This window comes from Symphalangus syndactylus, chromosome 7 (genome assembly GCF_028878055.3).
Source record: "Symphalangus syndactylus isolate Jambi chromosome 7, NHGRI_mSymSyn1-v2.1_pri, whole genome shotgun sequence".
Taxonomy (NCBI): Eukaryota; Metazoa; Chordata; class Mammalia; order Primates; family Hylobatidae; genus Symphalangus; species Symphalangus syndactylus.
The window spans coordinates 47507584-47526304 of NC_072429.2; the positions used below are offsets into that span (position 1 = coordinate 47507584).

General features: G+C 44.8%; 1 protein-coding gene across 9 annotated transcripts in view; it reads left to right on the forward strand.

Moving 5' to 3' along the window:
• The window catches only part of DNAJC18 (DnaJ heat shock protein family (Hsp40) member C18), a 42931-nt gene that overhangs the window by 17754 nt on the left and 6456 nt on the right, over positions 1 to 18721 (forward strand). For 8 of the 9 annotated variants that reach the window (XR_008658922.2, XR_008658921.2, XM_055286044.2 and 5 more), the window contains exons 5-9: positions 5001 to 5146; positions 7362 to 7547; positions 8613 to 8722; positions 10880 to 10989; positions 13475 to 13647. Coding sequence is in view for 7 of the 9 variants with exons in the window: in XM_055286044.2 (XP_055142019.1) it covers positions 5001 to 5146; positions 7362 to 7547; positions 8613 to 8722; positions 10880 to 10989; positions 13475 to 13647 (725 nt within the window). In the remaining 2 variants the exon portion in view is untranslated. Of the gene's footprint in view, positions 1 to 5000; positions 5147 to 7361; positions 7548 to 8612; positions 8723 to 10879; positions 10990 to 13474; positions 13648 to 14526; positions 15855 to 18721 lie in introns of those variants that run through there. The other variant, XM_055286045.2, reaches the window with a different exon arrangement.

The following is an 18721-nucleotide window of genomic DNA, read 5'->3' on the forward strand; positions in this document are numbered from 1 at the left end:
CTGCCCGGCCGCCCCGCCCGGGAAGAAGTGAGGAGCGCCTCTGCCCGGCCGCCCCGCCCGGGAAGAAGTGAGGAGCGCCTCTGCCCGGCCGCCCCGTCCGGGAAGAGGTGAAGAGCGCCTCTGCCCGGCCGCCCCGCCCGGGAAGAAGTGAGGAGCGCCTCTGCCCGGCCGCCCCGTCCGGGAAGAAGTGAGGAGCGCCTCTGCCCGGCTGCCCCGTCTGGGAAGTGAGGAGCGCCTCTGCCCGGCCGCCCCGTCCGGGAAGAAATGAGGAGCGCCTCTGCCCGGGCGCCCCATCCGGGAAGAAGTGAGGAGCGCCTCTGCACAGCCACCCATCGTCTGGGAAGTGAGGAGCGCCTCTGCCCGGCCACCCACCGTCTGGGAAGTGAGGAGCGCCTCTGCCCGGCCGCCCCGTCCGGGAAGAAGTGAGGAGCGCCTCTGCCCGGCCGCCCCGTCCGGGAAGAAGTGAGGAGCGCCTCTGCCCGGCCGCCCCGTCTGGGAAGAAGTGAGGAGCGCCTCTGCCCGGCCGCCCCGTCTGGGAGGTGAGGAGCGCCTCTGCCCGGCCCCCCATCGTCTGGGAGGTGAGGAGCGCCTCTGCCAGGCCACCCATCGTCTGGGAGGTGAGGAGCGCCTCTGCCCGGCCACCCATCATCTGGAAAGTGAGGAGCGCCTCTGCCCGGCTGCCCCATCTGGGAAGTGAGGAGTGCCTCTGCCCGGACACCCATCGTCTGGGAGATGAGGAGCGCCTCTGCCCGGCCGCCCATCGTCTGGGAAGTGAGGAGCGCCTCTGCCCGGCCACCCATCGTCTGGGAAGTGAGGAGCGCCTCTGCCCGGCCACCCATCGTCTGGGAAGTGAGGAGTGCCTCTGCCCGGCCACCTATCGTCTGGGAAGAAGTGAGGAGCGTCTCTGCCTGGCCGCCCCGTCTGGGAAGTGAGGAGCCCCTCTGCCCGGCCGCCCCGTGTCTGGGTAGAAGTGAGGAGCTCCTCTGCCTGGCCGCTCCGTCTGGGAGGTCTACCACGGAGGCCAGAAGCAATGTGGGGGCTGGACGTGGTGGCTCACGCCTGTGGTCCCGGCACTCTGGGGGGCGAGGCGGGTTGATCACTTCGGGCTAGGAGTTCGAGACCAGTCTGGCCAACTTGGCGAAACATGAAGAATACAACAGACAAACCAACCAACCAACTCAATGACAACAAAACAGGTCTACCCTGGAGTCATACTCTAATTTTTTCTATTTTCCTCCCTTTCTGATCCTTTATCCCACTTTCTTTTTCTTCCTCTTCCTTCTCCCTCTTCTTTGTCAAATAGAGGATTGAGTTATTATCACTTATCCATATAAAGTCCCTCTCTCATTTATTTTAACTCCCACCCCCATTTCTATTCCCCGACTTCCCATGTGCAACCTTCCTAATATGTTTGATACGCATCTTTTTGTTTGTATGTATTTTTAGAAAATGTTTATTGTTTTTGTATGCAAAAAAATTAATAAAAAAAAAAAAAAAAAAAAAAAAAAAAAAGAAAAAGAAAAGAATGTGAAAAGTCAACCCACAGAATGGGAGAAAACATTTAAAAACTGTGTCTCTGATAAGGGACTTTATCTGGAACAAAGTTCTCTTAAAACTCAACAATAAGAAGACAAATAACCCAATTGGAAAAATGGGAAAGGGTCTGAATAGGCATTCCTCCTATATATTCCTCCATATATGTATAAAGAAGATATATATATGGTGAGTAAGCATATGTAAACTTGTTCAACATCATTAGTCATTAGGGAAATGCAAATCAAAACCACAATGAGATATACCCACTGGAATGGCTATAGTCAAAAAGGTAGATAATAAGTGTTTATAAAGAAGCAGATAAATTGGAACCTTTGTACATTGCTGGTAGGAATGCAGCCAGTTTGGAAAACAGTATGGCAATTCCTCTTAAGGTTCAGAAGAAAATTAAGATTATTGACCTAGCAATCTACTCCTAGTATATTCCAAGAGAAATATAAATATACTTCCACAAAAAAACTTGTACATGAATGTCCATAGCAATATTATTCATAACGACCCCAAAGGGGAAACAACCCAATGTCCATTAACTGATAATGGACAAGCAACATGGGGTATATCCATACGATGAAATATTATTTTGTAACAAAAAGGGATGAACAGATTCATGCTACAACATGGATGAACCTTGAAAAAATTACAGTAAGTGAAAGAAGCCAGACACAAAAAGCTACATGTTATATAACTCCTTTTATATAAAATATTCAGAATAAGCAAATCTATAGAGGGGAAAGTAGATTAGTGGGTCCCAGGGGCTGGGGGAGAAGTGGGAGTGACTACTAATGAGTATAGAGTTTCTTTTTGGGGTGATAAAAATGTCCTGAAATGAGATAGTGGTGATAGATGCACACCTCTATAAATGTATTTAAAAACTAATGAATTGTACATTTTAAAAGGGTGAACTTTATGGTACGTGGATTATTTCTCAATAAAGCATTATTAAACAAATAGTAAATTTAGGAGAGGGAGTCCTGAGTGTCTGCTATGGAAGCAGAGATTGGAAACTGGGCTGGAGATTCAAAGACTCCCCATAGGCAGCTCATGTGGAAGGGACCTGCTGACAGCCCAGACCCTGCTTTAGAGTCCAACCTATGTTACTGACTTATGATGAATTTCCCAACAAAGCTCTGAATCTCTGCCTGCCTTACTGAATTATATAGTAGCAAAAGACTGAAGAACTTCTCAATACAAATTAGTAGGTGATGTATATATTATACATTGATACAATGCAATAATATTTAGATTTTTAAAAGAATGAGGTAGGCCAGGCGTGGTGGCTCATGCCTGTAATCCCAGAACTTTAGGAGGCCAAGGCAGGTGGATCACTTGAGGTCAAGAGTTCGAGACCAGCCTGGCCAATATAGTGAAACCCTGTCTCTACTAAAAACACAAAAAACTAGCTGGGTATGGTGATGCAAGCCTGTAGTCACAGCTACTCGGGAGGCTGAGGCGGGAGGATCACTTGAACCCAGAAGGAGAGGTTGCAGTGAGCCGAGATCACGCCACTGCACTCCAGCCTGGGCTCTGTCTCAAAAAAAAAAAAAAAAAAAAAATGAGGTAGATATATAATACTAGGTAATATTTATTTAGTATTAAATGCTCTCAAGCACTTTGATGAAGACTTTAATCATAATATCAACTCTGTGAAATATAATTATTAGCCCATTTCACAAGATAACACCAAGCTATAGAGGTTAAGTACACAGCAAAATCAAAGCTAAACCAAGGCATTTTGACTCCAGAGCTCATCTGTAATCTAGCAGTTCTCAAAGGGTGGTTGGGGAACCCCAAGACCCTTTTAGTGGATAGGTCTGCAGGTTTAAAACTTTAGTCATAATGATACAAACATGTTACTTGTCTTTTTCACTAATTTTCTCATGATTATACAGTGGAGTTTTTGAGAGGCTACATGACATGTAATTACGTCATCACTGTTTAAAAATTTTTTGTTTTCATTTCTGGTATACTAGATGTGGATTGATAGAAGTCACATAAATGAAAGCTCTTTTGAGGTCTTCAGTAATTTTTTTTCTCTTCCTGTACCATGCATATCAGTAATTTTTAAGAGTATAAAATGTTGCTGAGATCAAAATTCAGAACTGCCACTCTAATCTAAACTACTGTCTAGTCTAAACTATTATTCTATACTTCTCATCTCTATATGTTAAGGACTGATCTCCAAGATAAATTGTTTTTTGTTTGTTTTTTAGAGACAGGATCATGCTCTGTTGCCCAGGCTAGAGTGTAGTGGAACAATCATAGCTCACTGCAGCCTCAAACTCCTGGGCTTAAGTGATCCACCTGCCTTGGCCTCCTGAGTAGTTGGAATTCCTGATGCAAGGCACCATGCTTGGCTAACTTTTTAAAGTTTTTCATAGAGATAGGGTCTTACCATCCTGCCCAGGCTGGTCTCAAGCTCTTGGCCTCAAGCAGTCCTCCTGCCTCAGCCTCCCAAAGCACTGGGATTACAAGTGTGAGCCACCGCACCCAGCCCAAAATAATTTTTTTTTAAAGCAAGATGTAGAAAAGTGATTACAATATGTTTCCATTTAGGCAAGAAAAAAAATGGGGAGGACTACACCTGTACTCTCTGTACATAGGATCCACAGAAAACTTCTAATGATGGTTGTCCCTGTAGTGGGATACTGGGGGACAGGGAATGATGAAGCAGGAGAATTTTTACTGTATAAACTTCAGTTCAGTTGGCTCTTTTTCTTCTATCATGTGTATGTTAACTTTTTAAAAACACAGTTTAGCCAGGCACGGTGGCTCACACCTGTAATCCCAGCACTTTGGGAGGCCAAGGTGGGCAGATCACAAGGTCAGGAGTTTGAGACCAGCCTAACCAATATGGTGAAACCCCATCTCTACTAAAAATACCAAAATTAGCCAGGCCTGGTGGTGCATCCCTGTAATCTCAGCTACTCGGGAGGCTGAGGCAGGAGAATTGCTTGAACCTGGGAGGCAGAGGTTGCAGTGAGTTGAGATTGCGCCATTGCATTCCAGCCTAGGCAACAAGAGCAAGACTCCGTATCAAAAACAAAACAAAACAAAAAACACAGTTTAAAAAGATAGCCATAGGAAAAAGAGAGAAAAAATTATAAACAAACAGGGTGATTAACTGTTTCTTCCGGCTTTGCTGTCCTGTAGTTCATCTCTTAGGATCTTAGCCTGAACCTTGGTGTAAGGATTAGCATACTTGTTCTACTCACTTGCAGGGATATAGGAAGAATAAATACTAGATGTAAAAGTACTTTGAAAGGCATTAAGTTCTGGGTGGGAGAAGGACATTGTTAATGAATTTGAATGTTTCATTAACGTGTGCACTAATTTTCTTATAGGTTTGTTTTGGGTCCCACAGATGGAGGTAGGATCGATGGATTATCTTGCAGTTAGTTGTACAGAAGGGGCCTTTGTAGACATATATGCTTGTGATTTTTTTTTAGGATCAAGAAATGCAGAAATTACTATGAAATTCTGGGAGTTTCTCGAGATGCCAGTGACGAAGAGCTTAAGAAAGCTTACAGAAAACTCGCCCTGAAATTTCACCCTGACAAGAACTGTGCTCCTGGAGCAACAGATGCTTTCAAAGGTCTGATCCTGAACCAATGCTCAATGGTGCCCTTGTCATGGTTGGTCATAATAAGTTGCTTTTAGCCTTCCCCATAGTTGTTTTATAAGGCCATAAGGAGGGTTTTTTCCCCCTGCCACACCTCTTAAATAGTGATTATCAGCATAGCTCCCACTTGATTTTACCCAGGCTGGAATGCAGTGGCGACATCTCAGCTCACTGCAACCTTCACCTCCCGGGCTCAAGTGATCCTCCCACCTCAGCCTCCTGAGTAGCTGGGACTACAGGTGGGCACCACCACGCCCAGCTAATTTTTGTATCTTCTGTGGAGATGGGGTTTTGCCATATTGCTCTGGCTGATCTCGAACTCCTGAGCTCAAGTAATCTGCCCGCCTAGGCCTTCCAAAGTGCTGAAATGACAGGTGTGAGCCACTGTGCCCGTCCTCCATGGTATTTTAAGAAATATATTCTTCAGGCTGAGCACAGTGGCTCACACCTGTAATCCTAGCACTTTGGGAGGCTGAGGTGGGAGGATTGCTTGAGCCAGAGGTCAAGGCTGCAGTCAGCCATGATTGCACCACTGCAATCCAAGTCATTGTTTCAGGCAAAGATCATCAGTGAATGCTAAAACCATTGAGTGCTAGGTAGTTGTCACCTATGGGGTATTCTTGCCAAAATATTTGACCTGAATCTAATAATGAGGAAACAATCAATATGAAACATTCTACAAGAATACTGATCTGTTCTTCCAAAAAATTTAACATAATGAAAAACAAAAAAGATGGGGACAGTTTTAGATTAAAAGAAACTAAATGCTATACTTGATCTTGCATGGATGCATTGGATGATAATGGACTGATGTTAATTTTCTTAGCTGTGATAATGGTGTTGTGATCACATAGGAGAATGTGTTTCTTCTTGGGCGATGTATGTTGAGGTATTTAGGGGCAAGGTAACATAATATCTGTGGCCTACTTTCAAATGGCTCAGCAAAATAACTGTATACTTATTACAATACATATGTACATATGTATATAGAGAGTTGTGGGTAACAGAGTGGCAAGGCAAACATTTAACAATTCCCCAGGTCAAAGAATCCTGAAGAAATCCTCCTTCCGTATTTCTAACAGTGTTGACTGAATTACAGGTAGGGAGTGGGGGATGCCTTAAAAGATTTTTTTTTTTGAGGTTTCTATTGATTGGTGCTACTGATTGTATGTTTAAATGAAATTGGGCAAGGTTTGCACATTTGTACATAGAAAGGAGACATGTTGGTAAACATATGTAACTATTCAGCCTTTGAACACTCCTTGAGACATTGGAGATACATTTCTTAATTTCAGAAAATAACTCTAAAGTAAACTGAAATAAGACTATGATGAAGACTTTGTTTTTAGTCAAACACGAAGGTTTCTATTAAGAGTGTTTCAGAAGAGAATTCAGGAAATTTTTCAGACTACAAGTTAGAATATCACTACTGATGTGTGAACTGTTTCCAACATAAACTATTGCACTCAAGTGAAATAAGAACACTTTTTTGGCCAGATGCAGGGCTCACACCTATAATCCCAAACTTTTGGAGGCCAAGGTGGGAGGATCACTTGAGGCCAGGAATCTGAGACTAGTCTGGGCAATGTAGCAAGACCCCATCTCCAAAAAAATTTTTTTTGAAGTAAAGAGCACCCTGTGTGTGTGTGTGTGTGGTGTGTGTGTGTGTGTGTGTGTGTGTGTGTGTGTGTGTGACGAAGTCTCACTCTGTTGCCCAGCCTGGAGTGCAGTGGCATGATCTCAGCTCACTGCAAACTCCCAAAGTGCTGGGATTACAGGCATGAGCCATTGCGCCCGGCCAGAACACATTTTTTATGATTGAGAGTGCTGACCAGTTGGAGAACATTTCCCCAACATGCCTGGGACTTGTGGTGACTGGGAACCCAAACTGAGGGGGGCTTCCTAACTTCTAGGACAGCTGGGATGACTCCAGGACTGTTGATTGGGAGTTAACTCACTTCAGCAGTAGTTCTTAATTCCTGTGATTCCAATGTTGTTGTTTCTGGCGATCAGGGAAAACCTGAAGGGCAAGCACTGTGGAGAACTTTCTAGGCCCAAGCACCTCTTCTTGGGCCCCTGCGAAGGTGTCCAGCTCGAGTCACCTCTAGGCTCTTTGTCACTGCTGCTGCGATCACTCTCAGCCATAGCAAAGACTGTGTCCTCATGTGCTGCTTCTTGTTGGTTGCAGCAATAGGAAATGCATTTGCGGTCCTGAGCAATCCTGATAAGAGACTTCGCTATGATGAATACGGAGATGAACAGGTGACTTTCACTGCCCCTCGAGCCAGACCTTATAATTATTACAGGGATTTTGAAGCTGACATCACTCCAGAAGAGCTGTTTAACGTCTTCTTTGGAGGACATTTTCCTACAGGTTAGTCTCCCCAAATTATCATTCTTAAACATATTTCTCTATTTATGGCTCTCAGCAAGCTCCTGTTTGAAAATCTGAATAGAGGTACAATGGTATGATGGAAACAGCAAGGATCTGGAATCAGTTGAGCAGGAGTTTGAGGCAAGTCTCCAGCCTCCAGCTGTGCATAATTTTGACCAAATCATTTAGTCTCTCTGACCCTGTTTCCTCTCCTGAAAAATGCAGCTGTTAATAATACCTACTTCACAGGGTCACTGTAAGGATTAGATATTTTTAAGTGCCTTATAAATAAGTAACAAAATCCTATTATTATTATTATAAAATGGCACTTACAAAGATAGAAGATAGGAAAGTACCCCCTAGCAAGTTGGAAGTTGGTATAATTCAGTGCCCAGGAAGTAAATTGAATTTTATGAGTTGCTATTAAAAGATACCAGTGACACAATATGGTATTGGGCACGAAAGCAGACGTGAACATGCCAGATAGGATTCATGGCCCAAATGCTCTCTCTCTTCTAGCCTTTCGGGGTTCTCTCTCACTAGTTGCAAAGGACTATTTGAATGAAGTCAGGAGAGGTCAGCACGCTTTAGCTCCAGCTGGTTCACTTGGCTTGCCTATTGTCTTATTTTTCTACTGGGTAAAATAGGCCAATACTCTATCCTTAACAAACCTAGCTGGGAACAAGGACCTTGAAAAAGGCAAGGAAGGGTCAGGCGCGGTGGCTCATGCCTGTAATCCCAGCACTTTGGGAGGCCAAGGTAGGTGGATCACTTGAGTTCAGGAGTTCGAGACCAGCCTGGCCAACATGGTGAAATCCCATCTCTACTAAAAATACAAAAGTTAGCCGGGCGTGGTGGTGGGTGCCTGTAATCCCAGCTACTGAGGAGGCTGAGGCAGGAGAATCGCTTGAACCCAGGAAGCAGAGGTTGCAGTGAGCCGAGATCATGCCATTGCACTCCAGCCTGGGTAACAGAGCGAAACTCCGTCTCCAAAAAAAAGAAAAAGGCAGGGAAGGAGTGTTTGCCATATCCCATACCAAGTATTTCTTTTTCTTTCTTTTCCAGGAAATATTCATATGTTTTCAAATGTGACAGATGACACTCACTATTACCGTCGACGGCACCGACATGAGAGGACACAGACTCAGAAGGAGGAGGAAGAAGAGAAACCTCAGGTACCTAGGGAGGGAGGAGCGCTGCTGCCCATAAACCGTTGTACTTGGCCAACCTTGATGGTACATGGTCAAGTTTTAGAAGTTGAACTTGAGTTATGTTGCTTTAGGAAAGATGTGCTTTAGGAAAGCAAAAGCAATGGTGAGAAGAGCTGGAAAATTGGCCTAAATAGGCAGAATGGTATCCCCTCCCTCTGCCCATTCTTGGGTGGCTCTCCCAGGATCTCAGCAATCCTGTGGGGCTGACTTCATCAAGGCTTTTTTTTTTTTTTTCTTTGAGAGAGGGTCTCACTGTCACTCAGGCTGGAGTACAATAGTACAAACACAGCTCACTACAGCCTCGAACTCCAGGGCTCAACCAATCCTCCCACCTCAGCCTCTCATGTTGCTGGAACTATAGGTGCGTGCCACCATTCCCAGCTCATTTTTTGTAGAGATTAGTTCTCACCATGTTTCCCAAGCTGGTCACAAACTCCTGGGCTCAAGTGATCCTCCTGCCTTGGCCTCCCAAACTGCTAGGATTACAGGCATGAGCCACCGCTCCGGCTCCAAAATTTTCTTGGCTGCAGAAAATAGGAATCCTCTTCAAAATATTTAGAACTAAAGGGGGTTTAAGGTAAGGGATCAAAAGAGTCTCATGAAGCTCAAGGACAAGAAGCACAGCTGGGCCTCATGACAGACAGGAACAAGGAACTGGGATACTGTCAGGCTCCCAAGCAGCTGTGCTCTGCAGGACTCTTTGGGCCCAGATTGTCTCCAGTTTTCCTGCCACTCTTTGCCTCTGTTTTGTTTTCACCAAGCACCTTTGCTTGTTCTACTTCCCCTTGCAAATAGCTAATCTGCAGTGCCTGGGAGTGTGTGTTCTTCCTTAAAGTGATGACCCAGAAGTGAAGGGTGATGAGTCTCAATCCCAAATTCCTAGGAGAGAAAACGTGATTATCTCTGCCAGAGTTAGATGTCCTCTGAGTCCAATCAGCTGTGGCCAAGCATAATGCTAACCTGGCTCCTAGAGCCCCACTCCTGTAAGAGGCACAGTCTGGGCGGGTTTACCTAGAGATGTTTGCTTCATTGGTCTTATTAATGGGGCTGCAGGGAGATTACTGGGTGTCAATCCAGGTTGTTGTTGGACCTCCTTCAGCCTGCTCAGCAGAGAGAGTAAAGATTATTTGGTATAGATTGAGTATCCCTTATCTGAAGTAAATTGGACCAGTAGTATTTCAGATTTTTTTTTTTTTTTGGATTTTGGAAATTTGCATTATACCATTATACACTTGACAATTCCTAATCTGAAAATCTGAGGCTGGGTGCTGTGGCTCACACCTGTAATCCTAACACTTTGGGAGACTGAGGCAGGAGAATTGCTTGAGCCTAGGAGTTTGAGGTTAGCCTGGGCAACATGGCAAGAACTTGTCTCTACAAAAATTTAAAAATTAGCTGGACACGGTGGTGTGCACCTGTGGTCCCAGCTTCTCAGGAGGCTGAGGTGACAGAATCATCAGAACCCAGGAGGTCAAGGCTGCAGTGAGCCATGTTTGTGTCACTGTACTCTAGCCTGGGTGACAGAGCAAGACCATGTCTCGAAAAAAAAAAAAAATTGAAATCCAAAATGCTCCAATGAGCATTTCCTTTAAGTGTCATCCTGGTACTCAAAAAGTTCTAGATTTTGGAGCATTTTCGATTTTGAATTTTCTGATTAGGATTGCCCAACCTGTACTTCTCAGCTGAAAGTACAGCCTTCCCAGAAAAGCCTGGGGCTTTGTGGATCCTCCTATGCGGTGCATTGATAATTTATTTTCTTTGGGGCAACGATCTTATTTTCAGTAAGCTTTATATTGATAAAGAACACTTACAGGCCAGGCGCAGTGGCTCACACCTGTAATCCCAGCACTTTGGGAGGCCAAGGTGGGCAGATCACGAGGTCAGGAGATCGAGACCATCCTGGCTCTTTTAGTAGAGAGGAAACCCCATCTCTACTAAAAATACAAAAACTTGGCGGGTGTCTGTAGTCCCAGCTACTTGGGAGGCTGAGGCAGGAGAATGGCGTGAACCCGTGAGGCGGAGCTTACAGTGAGCCGAGATCGCACCACTGCACTCCAGCCTGGGCGACAGAAAAAAAAAAAAAAAGAACACTTACAGCAAGTTTTTTTTTTTCTTTTTCAGACTACGTATTCTGCATTTATTCAGCTACTTCCAGTTCTTGTGATTGTGATTATATCTGTCATTACTCAGCTGCTGGCTACTAATCCCCCATATAGTCTGTTCTATAAATCGTAAGTCTGATATTTCTAAATCTTTCTCAGTAACAGTCTGGGGGTGAAAGACTTGGAGGTTTTGCTGATACATTACTAACATTTCATTTCACCTTTTGCTGTAGAAAACACCGATTTGATGTTTAAAGGAACAGCTGGGTAGTCATGGTGCTGAGACTCAAAAATACTGAGGCAGTCTCCTGTGTGCCTCGGGAAATAGATTGTCTTGTTCTATAGTGACATCATCTGGTCAGCTGCAGAACAGCAGTAACTGGTTTTTGAAGGATCAGTAGAATTTAAGGTTTAAATGAACTCATTATCACACCATGGTAGAGTTAGAAAGACTCTGTTAAGCTGTTGATAGGATTGCTGGACCCTGTGGGTCTCAGAGCATAGTATTAATAATGGAGATCAAGTGATTATTTTCCATTTTTTTGTTTTTGTTGAAAATAGAGAAATTCCTTGTAATGCTTTTTGCATATAGATTATAAACTGATAGGATTTTTTAAAATTTCTTCAATTAATTCTTTCAGTTGATTCAGTTCCTAAAGTTTGGTCCCCAGACCAGCCATCATCAGCATCAACAGGCAACATGTTAGAAAGGCAGATTCTAGGATCCCTCCATATCCATTGAATTAGAGGCTCTGGGGGTAGGACCAGAAGCCTGAGTTTTAACAAACCCTCCAGATGATTCTGGTCCACACTGAAGTTTGAGAATCACTAGATTATCTTTTTTGTTAATAATGAATAATAAATTATTATTCATTATTATAATTTAGTGGGAAAAAACCTTTTAAAAGTAGAATTTATTAGACAATATATAACAGGAAGAGTCTTTGTCAGTGATCACTGTAGACTGAAGACCATCATTCCAGGTCACTCCAGGTCAGTATTTCCTTTTTTGTTTGTTTTTGTTTTTTGAGACAGAGTCTCACTCTGTCTCCTGGGCTGGAGTGCAGTGGTGCAATCTGGGCTCACTCCAACCTCCACTTCCCTGATTCAAGCAATTCGTGTGCCTCAGCCTCCTGAGTAGCTGGGGATTATAGGCGGCACGCACCACCACACCTGGCTAATTTTTATATTCTAGTAGAGACAGGGTTTCACTATGTTGGCCAAGCTGGTCTCAAACTCCTAACCTCAGGTGATCCGCCTACCTCGGCCTCCCAAAGTGCTGGGATTACAGGCATGAGCCATAGCGCCCGGCTAGTATTTTCCTTTTACAGAGAGCGAAGCTGAGGCTGAAAGAGAGGTTTTGTTGTTGTTGTTTTTGTTTTCGAAGCAGTCTTGCTCTGTCACCCAGGCTCCCAGGCTGAAGTGCAGTGGTGCAATCTTGGCTCACTGTAATCTCCTTCTCCCAGGTTCAAGCGATTCTCATGCCTCAGCCTCCTGAGTAGCTGGGATTATAAGCATGTGCCACCACACCTGGCTAATTTTTGTATTTTTTAGTAGAGATTGGGTTTCACCATGTTGGTGGGGCTGGTCTCGAACGCCTGACCTCCACCTGTCTTGGCCTCCCAAAGTGCTGGGATTACAGTCACGAGCCACTGCGCCTAGCCTTCATAGGGAGGTTTTTGCCATCAGGCCACACTGGCCCGATTCCCTCTGTTTCCCAGCTTCTCATGTTTTTCCATATGGCACTTCAGCTTTCTTTCTTGTGAGGCCAGCGGGGTAAGCATGGACCTGCTCTGTAAGCTCCCCTAACCCCTTAGAATGAGGGTAGAGCAGTCATGGCCTCAGCTCTTACTCTAATTAGAGAGGATCAAAGGAGAGGGCCGGAAAAAGGCCAAATAAAATATAGCCCCTTCAATGTAGAATTTGTCCAGTTTGAAGAAAACCATTTCTGTCACATTGTTTAACTTGAGTTTGAGGTCCCTTCTACGTTTCCTTACAGTTAGAATTAGTCAGCTCAGTACTCTTGTTAATGTTGCTGAGCACCAGATACCTTTGGATGTCTTGGACCCACAGAGAGTTAGCTCTGAAGCATCATTGAAATCTTTTGTCTGAGTTTCTTGCAGTTCTCAGTTAGCAGCTGTGTGCGAAGTACTTTTTATCATGTCCAAAATATTGCTTCTAGGTTGGTGTGAGCTATCTGGTTTTTTGTAAATAATTTGCTATATAACATAATCAGTTCATTCAACCAGCATTTATAGTAGCCTACTCTGTCAGGTACCATACTAGATCCTATACAACATAAAAATTGTTTGTTTTAAGTATTCAGCATTCTACTTTTAGCACAGAGAGCAGTATAAGAGAGGTGAGTCCTTTAAGAGAATAAACTATTTATGCTGAAGCTGAATTCATAGTATGAACTTGCTTACATAATACAATTATGATGATGTTATACTTACAGTTTTGCTAGGGAAATAACAAGTGTTGGGTATATTAGAAAATGATATCTGCCTCTGCTCTATGAGCAGATGATAATGATGATATCTGTGAGGGCAGTGCTAAGAGTAATATTGCCAAATATTATGAGCTCACATGAGCCTCTCTCTCCTTGTTTCAGGACCTTGGGCTACACCATTTCTAGAGAAACTCAGAACCTGCAGGTGCCTTACTTTGTGGATAAAAACTTTGACAAGGCCTACAGAGGAGCTTCTCTGCATGACCTGGAGAAAACAATAGAGAAGGATTACATTGATTATATCCAGACTAGTTGTTGGAAGGAGAAACAACAAAGTAAGATGCTGTAAAAGGGGCATTAGCTGGTGGCTGTGGTTCCCAACAGGAGGCACCCCCAGCCTCCTGATCCCTCCTCTCTTCTTGTTTGAGGCTACGCATGTTTATGTGAACAGAGTTAGAGGACAAAGGCCATTCAGGATACTACAAAAAAGTAGGGGAAATTTGTTGACAGGATACATGTGGCCAGGACTTGGAAATCTTGGAAATTTAGGCGGCCCTAGTCACCTGTCTGTATGTCTGTCTCTCTTTGAGTCTCTACCTCTCTCTGCCCATCTGCCCCCTCTCCTCTCCCCACCAGCTGCCTTCCTTTCTTTCTTCCAGCTTCCTTTTTTCATAACCTTGTTTGCCATGGTTTACAGTAGTTGCCACCCTGCTTATCACTCTCTCCAATTCCCCAGCCTCACCAGTCAGTGCCCCTTTCTGCAGCACACACCTCCGTAAGTTCTTGGTGCTCGCTGATTTGGTCCACAGTTTCCCAATTCCACACTCCCTAGAGGGAAGTCTGATCGAGCCAGCCTAACTTTTTGAAACAGAACAAAGGTTTAGAGGTTTCTGGTATGGAATGAGGTGTCCCCTACCCTCACCTCCAGCCAGTTGTGGCCACACAGAACAAAAGTGACCCCCTGGGTCTGCCCCTTTGGGTGTGGCAGGCCTTCCCCCCTATTTCCCTCTCTGGAGACAGTGGGGATGACAGCGTCTGCCACTGGCTTACAGCTCCAGCAAGTGTTACTAGGAGTGTCTGCAGCAGGGGTAGCCCCGTCTCAGCCAACAGCTTCACCTTTGGTCCCACTTGAATTCTACACACACACACCGCGTTAGTGACTGTGTCTTCTAAAACTTGGTTTTGATTATTTTTATTTTCTTTTTTATTTTCAGGAGCTACCCTTTTAACTGAAGTTTTGGCTCATGTTTAAAAAGCAAATTCTGACTCATTTCTAAAGCCTTATTACTGAGTATCATTAAATACCTAATGGAGTCTGATAAAATTAGCTCTTCGGTCACAGTGCTGCTAAGCCCTCACTGACCATCACACACTCCCAACCCCGCCCTCAAGTTCAGCTCTCCTTCCTCTGTGTTCTTAAAGCACTTTGTTCAGCCTGCTAACATAGTACCGATCACACAGTGTTAGAGTTCCAGAGATATATATCAGTCTCCCCTGCGAGACTGTGGGCTCTCTGGGAATAAGAACTTGGTCTTACTAATTTTGTGTCCCAGGCTCCTGGCACAGTCCTTGCTTCAGAACAGGTGCTCAACAAATGTCTTTTGAAGAGAGGATTCTCAGGAGTAGAAAACAATGAAAATGCTGAGGATTGTGAATAACAACAGCAGGGTTAGTGTCCTAGCTCACCCTTAGGGACCTGGTCTCTGCCCCCTATTTCCGTAGGGCAAAGTCCCACTGTTCTCTCAAGGTGTATTAGGAAGTTGGTAAGCAATGACTCTGGGATATAAGAGGAAATTAAACAGGAAGAGGAAATTCCAATTTATTGAAAAACACTGAGGGTTCAGGAAATACTCTACCCCATTGCTAAACTAGATTTTACAAGAATCAAAAATCAGGAAAGAATTTTAGAGCAGGATAAACGCTTCATACTAAAAGGCAGTATATAGGCCAGGCATGGTAGCTCATGCCTATAGTCCTAGCACTTTGGGAGCCAAGGCATGAGGATCATTTGAGTCCAGGAGTTTGAGACTGATCATTTGAGTCCAGGAGTTCCCAGGCTGCTGGGAACCCCATCTCTACAAAAAGTATAAAAATAAGCCAGGTGTGGCAGCACATGCCTGTGGTTTCAGCTACTCAGGAGGTCAAGCCTGGGAGATCGAGGCTGCAGTGAGCTGTGATCACTCCACTGCACTCCAGTCTGGGCCACAGAGCGAGATCCTGTCTCAATAAAAAGGCAGTATATACCTGGATCCAAATCAAGTGAAAGCCAGTGTATGTCCTGAAAATCCCCATTGTCTGGGTCCTGGGAGGGCTTTGACTTCGTTGCTTTCTGCAAGAACTGGATGAAAATCTGCATTTCACATTCTTCAAACACCCCCCTGCCCCACGTCTTCCTCTGTGGCAGTAAGATGCTGGAATTATGCAAAGAGCTCATGGTAAGGATTGCACCAGAGGTGGTTTCTAAGCTTTTGTCTCCATCCCCATGAGGCCTAGTTCAGAGCTTTGGCACTCTCCAGGTATAAATAAAAATCCAGTGAGTGGCCAGGTGTGGTGGCTCACGCCTGTAATCCCAGCACTTTGGGAGGCCAAGGAGGGTGGTTCACCTGAGGTCAGGAGTTCGAGACCAGCCTGGCCAACATGGCAAAACCCCGTCTCTACTAAAAATACAAAAATTAGCTGGGTGTGGTGATGCACACCTGTAATTCCAGCTACTTGGGAGGCTGAGGCTGGAGAATCTCTTGAACCCAGGAGGCGGAGGTTGCGGTCTGCTGAGATCGTGCCACTGCACTTCAGCCTGGGTGACAGAGCGAGACTCTATCTAAAAAAAAAAAAAAAAAAAAAAAAATCCAGCGAGTAAGCATGATGCGTGTACCCACAAGTTCCAAATGGCAGTTATCAGCACAAACCCCTTAAAAATCTATTTCTGGCATTTAAGTACAGCGGCTATGCAGAGCCTCCACACAACCCAAGTGCCATTTGAGAACAAGCAGCATCTGCCCTCCGAATCCAGCAGCAAGTGCAGCCAACAAGGTTAAATTTAGCACTTGGAGGTTGTAAAAATAAACCCACTTGAGAACAAAGTTCACTCTTGGCAAAATACCAAATGCAAACTGTTTTTAGCAAGGTTAGCCATTGACTTTTTAAATCTTTGTTTGGTTCATTTATTTTCTCTGCTCTTCCTTAGAATGCTTGATCTGGGTGAATTTTTTTTTTTTTTTGACAGAGTCTCGCTCTCTTGCCCAGGCTGGAGTGCAGTCATGCAATCTTGGCTCACTGCAACCTCCACCTCCTGGGTTCAAGCGATTCTCCTGCGTCAGCCTCCTGAGTAGTTGGGACTACAGGTGCATGCCACCATGCCTGGCTAATTTTTGTAGTTTTTAGTAGAGACAGGGGTTTCAAGGATGTTGGTCAGGCTGGTCTCAAACTCCTGACCTCAGGTAATCCGCCCACCTCGGCCTCCCAAAGTGCTGAGATGACAGGCGTGAGCCACCACACCCAGCCAATCTGGGTAAACTTTTATGAGTAATCCCTTACTATAAACATTAATTGTCCTGTTTACTTCTTCGCAGCTGCATCTAGATAGTAAACCTGATACCAGGGCAAGTGGCCACACCACTAGGCTGGGCTGGACGAAAGTAGCAGGCAGGAACTGCCTCTTGGCCTAGCTGAGCTGAGCTGAGCTCCTGGCCCGGACTGACAGAGGAGCACTTCTTTCTACACCCTTGAGCAGGATAACCTAGTGGATAGAAGCTTAGGCTTTGAAACGGGGATAGACTCCACTTCCTCCTAGAGAGGTTGTGTGGGTTATGGAAGATGGTATGGGTGTAACTCTTAGCACAGTGTCTGGCACATAGAAAGTGCCTAATTTCTGGTGGAGTCCTGGCTTTACCTGGCTTTGCACTATAGACTGGATGTAGCACCACCTCATGGGGCTGGATCATGAGGGCAGTTGGGATCTGTTGCGGTGTTTCAGCTGTCGAGACCAATCTGGGCTCTTTTGCAGAGAGCCTTAGGAGAGGTTCTGGGTCTTGCTTCTCTTGGCAATTTGCCTGAGTCAGTTTATCTTTAAGGCTCAATGCTCTGTCCATCTGTTACAGTGGCATTCAGAAGAAGGGGAACTTTCTGCTGAGAAGAAAAGGTATTCTCTGGAACCTGCCACTCCCCAAAATTTTTTTAAATTACTTGGAATTTATTGAATATTAACAGAATTTGTCAAAAGTAGCATATTCTTCAAGTTGACCGTTTGTTCACTGAAGGATGAAAGGATTCACTGGCAGTTTGGAGAGAAGTTGCTCTAAGCTTGGTAGTGGAGATGTGGGACATGGTTCCTTGAAACACTGACCTTGAACAAGGTCATTGCTCTGGAGCAGGGGTCTCTGAGCTGGTTTCAGTGAACTTTATGAAAAGCAATGTGATATTTTGAGAAAAGCAGTTATCTTTCATCAGCTCGTTGAAGTGGCCTTCAATGTAGAAAATATAAGGAGTCACTAGCCCTTAATGTTTCCTGGAACAAGATTTCACGGAATGAGGTATTTAGAAAAGCTGAGCAAATGAAAAACCTAAGGAAATCATTTCAAAGAAAAGCAAAACCACAGAATCTGTTTCAATACTGGTGTAACTGTGACTCCAGAGGACTAAAGGCATAGACTGACTTCACAGAGGCCTCCTGGGCGAGGTTACCCACATGCCAAAGTAGCCTGAGATTGGAGTTAGTGCCGAGCCCTGGGCAGGATGCAGGAGCAGAGAGCTTTCATTTGGATATGGCCCATGATCCTCCATGACGCCCCATCACCTGCAAGGGTGACTGTGCCAAGGCAAGCCCTGGCTAGCAGGCGCTGCAGGCACCCTCACCGAGCAGGGAGAGCACATTGTTCTGGAGCCTGGGAGACCCACTGCTTGCCAAGCAACTGCTGGGCTAGAGCCCAGGCTGTGCAGCCTCCATTGTAGAGGGAGGGTTTTTATGCATATCCACCCCTCACTCTGGAATCCTGCACTTAATCTGCACTTTGGGCCTTACTTGGGGGTAAATAGCATCATTGTGAGCAGAAATGCCAGACGGTGTTTTGTGTTGATAGAAACGTATTCAGAAAGCAATGCCCATTGTTCCCCCTGGCTAAATAATAATTCCGTTTCCAGGCAGTTTGCTGATTAATCAGACAGGTGTCTTTCGTTCCACCAAGAAAAACAAAATCTGTCAGCAAGACGATTAAGAATAGATAGGCATATTTCAAAACAATTAAAATAGCATTTTTACAAGTCTGGTCCTTTAAACATTGAGTAGCTGCCTGCTGTTGGAGGCTTTCAGAAGCCACACACCACATCCAAGCATGCCATCCTGTTAATATGCAATACGTCTCTAAAGGTGCTTTTCAGGCATTCCTCCTTGAATATGTCTGAAACTTCACAAAA